Genomic DNA, 12,096 nt, shown 5'->3' on the forward strand with positions numbered 1-12,096 from the left:
GTATCAAATCAGAGGTGTTGTTTTAACCTCAGAACATGACAGGTCTAACTGAAATGTACATTAAATTTATATAAATCAGGTTGCATTGAAAGCAATCACTGTATTAACTGTCCTGATTGTTTGAATGGAATTAACTGAGTGAGCTGTTTGTCTGTCTTAGCAGAGAGGTAGTCAAGGAGATGGGTGTGGACTCACCACCCCAGGTATTGGACAGGTAGCTCCTCAGACCCCTCCTCCTCTCCTCCTCTCAACCCCCCCTGGTATATATCTCCTTCCCATAGATTCCTATAGAGACTCTTTGCTTGTCCTGTCCTGTTGTCATCCATAGTCCTCATAGCCACTCGTTCATTCAGACTGAGACAGGGACCAGAGGTTCATCCTGGAGTCAGTGGAGCACACAGCACTGCTCAACCTCAGCGCCAACATGTTGTATCTGGAGACGGGGACGCCCACGTCGTACAGCGAGGTAAGGCCCAGGGAGGAGGCTCCTACTGGGGCATCAGGGACCGCTACCGTCCCCTTGGCTCCATGGAGCTTCTGGAGCTCCATGGTGGGATTGGGACTGGAGAAATGCTAAATATATCAATACCTTATTAGTAGTGTTACTGCCGTTTTTAATATTTTAACATTTTCACCCCGTTAAATCTTTTTGCTGTGATTTGGTGTCGGAGTTTATTGGCGGCTTAGGGCTTCGTGGTGGTATAGGGGCTTTAACATAAAGCAGGAATTTGAAAAAGTTGAAATAGTTCAAAACACATTTTAAATCTGTCTGTGGCACTCACAGACAAACAAATGGAGAAATATGTTTAGGCAGCAGATCACTTTTCGTTTGTGTTTCGATTCAGTGGCTTTGTATGTGTTTATCTGCGTGTGTGCGGCGTTGTGTGTGTGTGAGTGTGTGTGTGCAGGGGAATGTAAACACCTGGAGTGTTTGTTGAATAGAGGAAGAGGCGCTGTATGAAATGGCTGCTCTGCTCCGCTACCCTGTCCTGTTGAGATGTGGCCCTGCACTCTGCCATTAGCCCTGTTAACATCTGGAGTCACAACTACTGACTCACCATAGTTCCATTAGCTCCATTATCTCCAATAGATCCATTATCTCTAGTGGTTCCATTAGCTCCATTTTCTCCAATAGCTCCATTATCTCTAGTAGTTCCGTTAGCTCCATTATCTCCAATAGCTCCATTATCTCTAGTGGTTCCATTAGCTCCAAAATGTCCATTATCTTCAGTAGTTCCATTATCTCCAATAGTTCCATTATCTCCAATAGCTCCATTAGCTCCTGTAGTTCCATTAGCTCCAATAGTTCCATTAGTTCCAATAGTTCCATTATCTCTAGTAGTTCCATTAGCTCCAATGGTTCCATTAGCTCCTGGAGTTCCATTAGCTCCAATAGTTCCATGAGCTCCAGTAGTTCTATGAGCTCCAGTAGTTCCATTAGCTCCTGGAGTTCCATTAGCTCCAGTAGTTCTATGAGCTCCAGTAGTTCCATTAGCTCCTGGAGTTCCATTAGCTCCAATAGTTCCATTAGCTCCAATAGTTCCATTAGCTCCAGTAGTTCTATGAGCTCCTGTAGTTCCATTAGCTCCAATAGTTCCATTAGCTCCAATAGTTCCATTTGCTCCAGTAATTCCATTAGCTTCTGGAGTTCCATTAGCTCCAATAGTTCCATTAGCTCCATTAGTTCCATTAGCTCCATTAGTTGCATTAGCTCCAATTGTTCCATTAGCTCCAATATTCCATTATCTCCAAAAGTTCCATTATCTCCAATTGTTCCATTAGCTCCAGTAGTTCCATTAGCTCCAGTAGTTCCATTAGCTCCAATAGTTCCATTAGCTCCTGTAGTTCCATTAGCTCCAGTAGTTCCATTAGCTCCAATGGTTCCATTAGCTCAAGTAGTTCCATTAGCTCCAATAGTTCCATTAGCTCCAGTAGTTCCATTAGCTCCAATAGTTCCATTATCTCCAATAGTTCCATTAGCTCCAATAGTTCCGTTATCTCCAATAGTGCCATTAGCTCCAGTAGTTCCATTAGCTCCAATAGTTCCATTAGCTCCAGTAGTTCCATTAGCTCCTGTAGTTCCATTAGCTCCAGTAGTTCCATTAGCTCCTGTAGTTCCATTAGCTCCAGTAGTTCCATTAGCTCCTGTAGTTCCATTATCTCCAGTAGTTCCATTAGCTCCAGTAGTTCCATTAGCTCCTGTAGTTCCAGTAGTTCCATTAGCTTCAATAGTTCCATTAGCTCCAGTAGTTCCATTAGCTCCAGTAGTTCCATTAGCTCCAGTAGTTCCATTATCTTCAATAGTTCCATTAGCTCCAATAGTTCCATTAGCTTCAATAGTTCCATTAGCTTCAATAGTTCCGTTAGCTCCAGTAGTTCCATTAGCTCCAGTAGTTCCATTAGCTTCAATAGTTCCATTAGCTCCAATAGCTCCAGTAGTTCCATTAGCTCCAGTAGTTCCATTAGCTCCTGTAGTTCCATTAGCTCCAGTAGTTCCATTAGCTCCAGTAGTTCCATTAGCTCCAATAGTTCCATTAGCTCCAATAGCTCCAGTAGTTCCATTAGCTCCAGTAGTTCCATTAGCTCCAGTAGTTCCATTAGCTCATGTAGTTCCATTAGCTCCTGTAGTTCCATTAGCTCCAATAGTTCCATTAGCTCCTGTAGTTCCATTAGCTCCAATAGTTCCATTAGCTTCAATAGTTCCATTGGCTCCTGTAGTTCCATTATCTCCTGTAGTTCCATTATCTCCATTAGTACCAATAGTTCCATTAACTCCATTAACTCCATTAGTACCATTATCTCCATTATCTCCAGTTGTTCCATTAGCTCCAATTTTTCCATTAGCTCCAATATTTCCATTAGCTCCAGTAGTTCTATTAGCTCCAGTAGTTACATTAGCTCCAATAGTTACTATAGCTCTAATAGTTACTATAGCTCTAATTGTTACATAAGCTCCAATAGTTACTATAGCTCTAATAGTTACTATAGCTCCAATAGTTACTATAGCTCCAATAGTTACTATAGCTCTAATAGTTACATAAGCTCCAATAGTTACTATAGCTCTAATAGTTACATAAGCTCCAATAGTTACTATAGCTCTAATAGTTACATAAGCTCCAATAGTTACTATAGCTCTAATAGTTACTATAGCTCCAATAGTTAATATAGCTCTAATAGTTACATAAGCTCCAATAGTTAATATAGCTCTAATAGTTACATAAGCTCCAATAGTTACTATAGCTCTAATAGTTACTATAGCTCCAATAGTTAATATAGCTCTAATAGTTACATAAGCTCCAATAGTTACTATAGCTCTAATAGTTACTATAGCTCCAATAGTTAATATAGCTCTAATAGTTACATAAGCTCCAATAGTTACTATAGCTCTAATAGTTACATAAGCTCCAATAGTTACTATAGCTCTAATAGTTACTATAGCTCCAATAGTTACTATAGCTCTAATAGTTACATAAGCTCCAATAGTTACTATAGCTCTAATAGTTACTATAGCTCCAATAGTTACTATAGCTCTAATAGTTACATAAGCTCCAATAGTTACTATAGCTCTAATAGTTACATGAGCTCTAATAGTTACATAAGCTCCAATAGTTACTATAGCTCTAATAGTTCCATCGGTGTTTTACCATTCATTAGACAAGACGATGAGAGTTCATTAATTATGGCATGGATTCCATTGCTTTACTGTGATTTTTTTGATTGCCTAATCGTTACATTACAGAAATGTAAATGAATATAATCATCTCTGATTCGTCTCACACACACAACTTTATTGTGTGAGTTTGTCGGTTTTTTCTGTGTTTGATTTATTTTTGGAGACAGTAGATTAAATGTAAATGTAAATAAAATGGTGGTTGTGATTGAGGGGTGGATCTGGAGATGAGGAGCTGTGATTTGATGAGCATTGTGGAGTAGAACTATTGGAGCTTATGAACAGGAAATGGTCCCTTTGTATGGAAACAATATCATAGTTCAAGATGGTTAAATGGAATAATTTAAAGAACGTAAAATGTTTGTATGAGTAAGCTACACGGGGACAACTAAAATGATTTATTTTGGGTTGTCCAAAATGGAGCCACTATATAATTTACTGGAACCAGAAAGGTAGGGTTTACAGATGTTTTGGCAGTTAGAATTACAAGGTGTGACATAGGCATTAAATAAGGGTTGATTCTCTGCTATAATAACCATCTGGAAAATACCTTCTGGTCTTGGAGAAAGAAATGACATGATAGAAAGTTATCCATGTTTCCTTCTTTCCTACATTTACATTTAAGTCATTTAGCAGACGCTCTTATCCAGAGCGACTTACAAATTGGTGCGTTCACCTTATGACATCCAGTGGAACAGCCACTTTACAATTCCTAATGACAGATAATGGCCGTGACAACTAGTGACTGTCATTATAGTCAGTAAGGGTTTTGTTTGTTTATTTAGGATTATATCATTCCTTTTCAAATATCGCTTCACTTTGAGCAAGTCAAATCGTTTTTGTAGAGGCTAGAATATAGTTGTATTACAGTCCTACTTAACGTCAATCTTTCTGGATTTCAGGCACATTTCTTTTATCTCGTATTTGTACGAATTTTTTTGTAATATGCTTTCTGTGGAGTTGAACAGTTCCTAACTGTCTGCTAATGACACTAAACATAAAGGACAGTATATTTATTTGTTTGCTAGTTTATTGGTTCCATTAGTTTGTCTGAAAAGATGACAGTCTCGTGTGATGACAGTCTCCTGGTGTGATGACAGTCTCCTGGTGTGATGACAGTCTGGTGTGATCAATCAAATGTATTTATAAAGCTCTTCTTACATCAGCTGATGTCACAAAGTGCTGTACAGAAACCTAAAACCCCAAACAGCAAGCAATGCAGATGTAGAAGCACGGTGTCTAGGAAAAACTCCCTAGAAAGGCCAGAACCTAGGAAGAACATTTAACATAACATTTAAGTCATTTAGCAGACGCTCTTATCCAGAGCGACTTACAAATTGGTGCATTCACCTTATGACATCCAAGAAAGAAGAAACCTAGAGAGGAACCAGGCTATGAGGGGTGACCAGTCCTCTTCAGGCTGTGCCGGGTGGAGATTATAGCAGAACATGGCCAAGATGTTCAAATGTTCATAGATGACCAGCAGGGTTAAATAATAATAATCACAGTGGTTGTCGAGGGTGCAGCAAGTCAGCACCTCAGGAGTAAATGTCAGTTGGCTTTTCATAGCCAATCATTCAGAGTATCTCCACCACTCCTGCTGTCTCTAGAGAGTTGAAAACAGCAGGTCTGGGACAGGTAGCACGTCCGGTGAACAGGTCAAGGTTCCATAGCCGCAGGCAGAACAGTTGAAACTGGAGCAGCAGCACGACCAGGTGGACTGGGGACAGCAAGGAGTCATCAGGCCAGGTAGTCCTGAGGCATGGTCCTAGGGTTCAGGTCCTCAGAGAGAAAGAGAGAGAGAATTAGTGAGAGCATACCTAAATTCACACATGACACTGGATAAGACAGGAGAAATACTCCAGATATAACAGACTGACCCAAGCCCCCTGACACAAACTATTGCAGCATAAATACTGGAGGCTGAGACAGGAGGGGTCGGGAGACACTGTGGCCCCGTCCGACGATACCCCCGGACAGGGTCAAACAGGCAGGACATAACCCCACCCACTTTGCCAAAGCACAGCCCCCATACCACTAGAGGGATATCTTCAACCGCCAACTAACCATCCTGAGACAAGGCCGAGTATAGCCCACGAAGATCTCCCCCATGGCACAACCCAAGGGGGGGCGCCAACCCAGACAGGAAGACCACGTCAGTGACTCAACCCACTCAAGAGACGCACCCCTCCTAGGTACAGCATGGAAGAGCACCAGTAAGCCAGTGACTCAGCCCCTGTAATAGGGTTAGAGGCAGAGAATCCCAGTGGAGAGAGGGGAACCGGCCAGGCAGAGACAGCAAGGGCTGTTCGTTGCTCTAGTGCCTTTCCGTTCACCTTCCCACTCCTGGGCCAGACTACACTCAATCATAGGACCTACTGAAGAGATGAGTCTTCAGTAAAGACTTAAGGGTTGAGACCGAGTCTGCGTCACTCACATGGACAGGCAGACCATTCCATAAAAATTGAGCTCTATAGGAGAAGCCCTGCCTCCAGCTGTTTTCTTAGAAATTCTAGGGACAGTAAGGAGGCCTGCATCTTGTGACCGTAGCGTACGTGTAGGTACGTACGGCAGGACCAAATCAGAGAGATAGGTAGGAGCAAGCCCATGTAATGACAGTCTGGTGTGATGACAGTCTGGTGTGATGACAGTCTCCTGGTGTGATGACAGTCTGGTGTGATGACTGTCTGGTGTGATGACAGTCTGGTGTGATGACAGTCTGGTGTGATGACAGTCTCCTGGTGTGATGACAGACTGGTGTGATGACAGTCTCCTGGTGTGATGACAGTCTCCTGGTGTGATGGCCATCTCCTTGTGTGATGACAGTCTGGTGTGATGACAGTCTGGTGTGATGACAGTCTGGTGTGATGACTGTCTGGTGTGATGACAGTCTGGTGTGATGACAGTCTGGTGTGATGACAGTCTCCTGGTGTGATGACAGACTGGTGTGATGACAGTCTCCTGGTGTGATGACAGTCTCCTGGTGTGATGGCCATCTCCTTGTGTGATGACAGTCTGGTGTGATGACAGTCTGGTGTGATGACAGTCTGGTGTGATGACTGTCTGGTGTGATGACTGTCTGGTGTGATGACAGTCTGGTGTGATGACAGTCTGGTGTGATGACTGTCTGGTGTGATGACAGTCTCCTGGTGTGATGACAGTCTCCTGGTGTGATGGCCATCTCCTTGTGTGATGACAGTCTGGTGTGATGACAGTCTGGTGTGATGACAGTCTGGTGTGATGACAGTCTGGTGTGATGACAGTCTCCTGGTGTGATGACAGTCTCCTGGTGTGATGGCTATCTCCTTGTGTGATGACAGTCTGGTGTGATGACAGTCTGGTGTGATGACAGTCTGGTGTGATGACAGTCTCCTGGTGTGATGACAGTCTCCTGGTGTGATGGCTATCTCCTTGTGTGATGACAGTCTGGTGTGATGACAGTCTGGTGTGATGACAGTCTGGTGTCAATCTGCTACTCTCCCCACTTTATAAGATGGCTTCTAAAATGGTTGTTAGGTCTAAACACCTGTGTCTATTTGTTCTCCTAAAGCCCACCAGTGTTAATGCTCAGGTGACGAGTCTATCTACCTATACTTGACCACTCCTCTCTGCTTTCACTGTATAGTACTGTTGTCAACACACACTGTTAGTCCCAAGTGGAGGGGGTGTAGATAGAGGACTTCAGCTGAGATCTAAGACCCCATCTTGTGGGTTTTTAATCTGGGGTCAGTTCACCATTCTTGCTCTCAATAGGTCTTTGCAAATAGAGGGGGGGGGGAAATGAGTTCCATAATTTTTTATCCAGCCACACAAGACTGACTGTATTTAGGGAACGCTACAGTGCTTCTATGATCAGAGGAATATTGAAAGAGAACTTTGGGGGAATTCAACCAGTTAGCCTAACAACAGTATTCACTTAATGGTTTATTTAAGATTATATACTGGGTGGTTCAGGCCTTGAATGCTGATTGGCTGACAGCCATGGTATATCAGACTGTATACCACAGATATGACAATACATTTATTTTTACTGCTCTAATTATGTTGGTAACCAGTTTATAACAGCAATAAGGGGGTTTATGATACAGGGCCTTGCAAAAGTATTCACCCCCCTTGGCTTTTTTCCTATTTTGTTTCATTACAACCTGTAATTTAAATTTCATGTAATGGACATACACAAAATTGTCCAAATTGGTGAAGTGAAATTTAAAAAATTATAAAAAATAGAAACAGAAAAGTGGTGTGTGTATATATGTGTTCACCCCCTTTGCTATGAAGCCCCTAAATAACATCTGGTGCAACCAATCACCTTCAGAAGTCACATAATTAGTTAGATAAAGTCCACCTGTGTTCAATCTAAGTGTCACATGATCTGTCAAATGATCTCAGTATATATACACCTGTTCTGAAAGGCCCCAGAGTCTGCAACACCACTAAGCAAGGGGCACCACCAAGCAAATAGCACCATGAAGAGCAAGGATCTCTCCAAACAGGTCAGGGACAAAGTTGTGTAGAAGTAGAGATCAGGGTTGGGTTATAAAAAAATATCTGAAACTTTGAACATCCCACGGCGCACCATTAAATCTATTATTTAAAAAAAATGAAAGAATATGGCACCACAACAAACCTGCCAAGAGAGGGCCGCCCACCAAAACTCACAGACCAGGCAAGGAGGGCATTAATCAGAGAGGCAACAAAGAGACCAAAGGTAACCCTGAAGGAGCTGTAAAGCTCCACAGCGGAGATTGGAGTATCTGTCCACAGGACCACTTTAAGCCGTACACTCCACAGAGCTGGGCTTTACGGAAGAGTGGCCAGGAAAAAGCCATTGCTTATTAAAGAAAAAAATAAGCAAAGATGTTTGGTGTTCGCCAAGAGACATGTGGGAGACTCCCCAAACATATGGAAGAAGGTACTCTGGTCAGATGAGACTCAAATTGAGCTTTTTGGCCATCAAGGCAAACGTTATGTCTGGCACAAACCAAACACCTCTCATCACCCAGAGAACACCATCCCCACATTGAAGCAAGGTGGTGGCAGCATCATGCTGTGGGGATGTTTTTAATCGGCAGGGAAACTGGTCAGAATTGAAGGAATGATTGATGGAGCTAAGTACAGGGAAATTCTTGAGGGAAACCTGTTTCAGTCTTCCAGAGATTTGAGACTGGGATGGAGGTTCACCTTCCAGCAGGACAATGACCCTAAGCATACTACTAAAGCAACACTCGAGTGGTTTAAGAGAAAACATTTAAATGCCTAGTCAAAGCCCAGACCTCAATCCAATTGAGAATCTGTGGTATGACTTAAAGATTGCTGTACACCAGCGGAACCCATCCAACTTGAAGGAGCTGGAGCAGTTTTGCCTTGAAGAATGGGCAATAATGCAAGTGGCTAGATCTGCAAAGCTTATCGAGACATACCCCAAGAGACTTGCAGCTGTAAATGCTGCAAAAGGTGGCTCTACAAAGTATTGACTTTAGTTATGCACACTCAAGTTTTCAGTTTTTTTGTCTTATTTATCGTTTGTTTCACAATAAAAAAAATATTTTGCATCTTCTAAGTGATAGGCATGTTGTTTAAATCAAATGATACAAACCCCCCCAAAAATATATTATAATTTCCAGGGTGTACAGTAAGTCACTCTGAAGGTCAACAGTCTGTCACTCTGAAGGTCAACAGGCTGTCACTCTGAAGGTCAACAGGTTGTCACTCTGAAGGTCAACAGTCTGTCACTCTGAAGGTCAACAGGTTGTCACTCTGAAGATCAACAGTCTGTCACTCTGAAGGTCAACAGTCTGTCACTCTGAAGGTCAACAGGTTGTCACTCTGAAGGTCAACAGGTTGTCACTCTGAAGGTCAACAGGTTGTCACTCTGAAGGTCAACAGGTTGTCACTCTGAAGGTCAACAGGCTGTCACTCTGAAGGTCAACAGGCTGTCACTCTGAAGGTCAACAGGCTGTCACTCTGAAGGTCAACAGGTTGTCACTCTGAAGGTCAACAGGCTGTCACTCTGAAGGTCAACAGTCTGTCACTCTGAAGGTCAACAGGCTGTCACTCTGAAGGTCAACAGGCTGTCACTCTGAAGGTCTGAACAGTCTGTCACTCTGAAGGTCTGAACAGTCTGTCACTCTGAAAGGTCTGAACAGTCTGTCACTCTGAAGGTCTGAGGGCTAGGAGCAGCACGACTGTAAACAGACTGGACTGGGCCTCAGAGGGCTGTAAACAGACGGGACTGGGCCTCAGAGGGCTGTATAAACAGACTGGACTGGGCCTCAGAGGGCTGTAAACAGACGGGACTGGGCCTCAGAGGGCTAGGAGCAGCACGGCTGTAAACAGACTGGACTGGGCCTCAGAGGGCTGTAAACAGACGGGACTGGGCCTCAGAGGGCTGTAAACAGACTGGACTGGGCCTCAGAGGGCTGTAAACAGACGGGACTGGGCCTCAGAGGGCTGTAAACAGACGGGACTGGGCCTCAGAGGGCTGTAAACAGACTGGACTGGGCCTCAGAGGGCTGTAAACAGACGGGACTGGGCCTCAGAGGGCTGTAAACAGACTGGACTGGGCCTCAGAGGGCTGTAAACAGACGGGACTGGGCCTCAGAGGGCTGTAAACAGACGGGACTGGGCCTCAGAGGGCTAGGAGCAGCACGGCTGTAAACAGACGGGACTGGGCCTCAGAGGGCTGTAAACAGACTGGACTGGGCCTCAGAGGGCTGTAAACAGACGGGACTGGGCCTCAGAGGGCTGTAAACAGACGGGACTGGGCCTCAGAGGGCTAGGAGCAGCACGGCTGTAAACAGACTGGACTGGGCCTCAGAGGGCTGTAAACAGACGGGACTGGGCCTCAGAGGGCTGTAAACAGACGGGACTGGGCCTCAGAGGGCTGTAAACAGACGGGACTGGGCCTCAGAGGGCTGTAAACAGACGGGACTGGGCCTCAGAGGGCTAGGAGCAGCACGGCTGTAAACAGACTGGACTGGGCCTCAGAGGGCTGTAAACAGACGGGACTGGGCCTCAGAGGGCTAGGAGCAGCACGGCTGTAAACAGACTGGACTGGGCCTCAGAGGGCTAGGAGCAGCACGGCTGTAAACAGACAGAATTTTTAAGAGCAGTTAAAGTAGGGATTAAAATGGCTGCTGTATTACAGTGGAATCAGACCAGATTAAAAGGAATAGGAGAGAAGAGGAGGCCTGAGTCTCCTTCACCCACTTCTCTTGTAAGTGTTGGTAGCTTCCCCTTCCACTCAGTTAAACATTCCATCTGACTATAGGTGAATGTTTGGTTGACTTGTTTGACTTTTCTTTTCATTCCTTTTTTTTCTCTCTTTTCATTCCCGATCTGTTCGTTCTCCATCCTTGATGTCTTCGTTCCTTCCAGAAATATAACATAAGGTAGAGTTCTCCAGATCACTCACTTCTCATAATCCCTCTTCAATTCAATTCAAACAATCATCATGTTTATCATGTCATCTCATCAACCTCTAGGTTTCTCTCCGTCGCTATAAGGGGCTTTGATGTTTAATCTGCGGTTTCTGGCCAGCATCAGGCTATTCATTAAAATGATCATTTGCCTTCTGTGATAATTAGTGGCTGTCAGGTAGCTCCTAGTGAAAACACTCACCCACACACACACACACACACGCACGCACACAGGACCAGCACCCACAGTAATGCACTAAACAGGGAACAGGTTGTTATTTGGGACACAGCCTAGGTAGGGATGGTAGGAGGGGGCAGGGTCCCTTGTCATTGGCTGGCTGTGGGGTTGTCATTAGAGCAGTGGTTTAGGAGAGCTGGAGCATCTTACACCAAAACACCACCACCTTAAATAAAAATAAAAATGTTTTAATGCCAGCCGTAGTGCTGATGTACCCCTGCTCTGACTCATGACCTATGAGAACACAATCTCTAAACCAGAGTTCTGACTCATGATATATGAGAACACAATCTCTAAACCAGATCTCTGACTCATGATGTGTGAGAACACAATCTCTAAACCAGAGTTCTGACTCATGACCTATGAGAACACAATCTCTAAACCAGAGTTCTGACTCATGACCTATGAGAACACAATCTCTAAACCAGAGTTCTGACTCATGACCTATGAGAACACAATCTCTAAACCAGATCTCTGACTCATGATGTGTGAGAACACAATCTCTAAACCAGATCTCTGACTCATGATGTGTGAGAACACAATCTCTAAACCAGAGTTCTGACTCATGACCTATGAGAACACAATCTCTAAACCAGAGTTCTGACTCATGACCTATGAGAACACAATCTTGCTGTTGTTTTCAGTCGCATTGCTTTGCTTTATCTTGGCCAGGTCGCAGTTGTAAATGAGAACTTGTTCTCAACTGGCCTACCTGGTTAAATAAAGGTGAAATAAAAATAAATAAAACACTTACAACAAGCTAGTCATCA

The 12,096-nt window shown here is 44.0% G+C and overlaps 1 protein-coding gene across 6 annotated transcripts in view; it reads left to right on the forward strand.

Moving 5' to 3' along the window:
• The window catches only part of LOC115127418 (tumor protein 63-like), a 214,352-nt gene that overhangs the window by 83,678 nt on the left and 118,578 nt on the right, over positions 1-12,096 (forward strand). For 4 of the 6 annotated variants that reach the window (XM_065009360.1, XM_065009363.1, XM_065009362.1 and 1 more), the window contains exon 1: positions 303-466. The exons of the other annotated variants lie outside the window; for them this stretch is intronic. In XM_065009360.1, the coding sequence (XP_064865432.1) occupies positions 425-466 (42 nt within the window). In that variant the 5' untranslated portion in view covers positions 303-424. Of the gene's footprint in view, positions 1-302; positions 467-12,096 lie in introns of those variants that run through there. 6 annotated transcript variants of the gene reach the window in all.

This window comes from Oncorhynchus nerka, linkage group LG24, assembly GCF_034236695.1.
Source record: "Oncorhynchus nerka isolate Pitt River linkage group LG24, Oner_Uvic_2.0, whole genome shotgun sequence".
In the NCBI taxonomy this organism is placed as follows: domain Eukaryota; kingdom Metazoa; phylum Chordata; class Actinopteri; order Salmoniformes; family Salmonidae; genus Oncorhynchus; species Oncorhynchus nerka.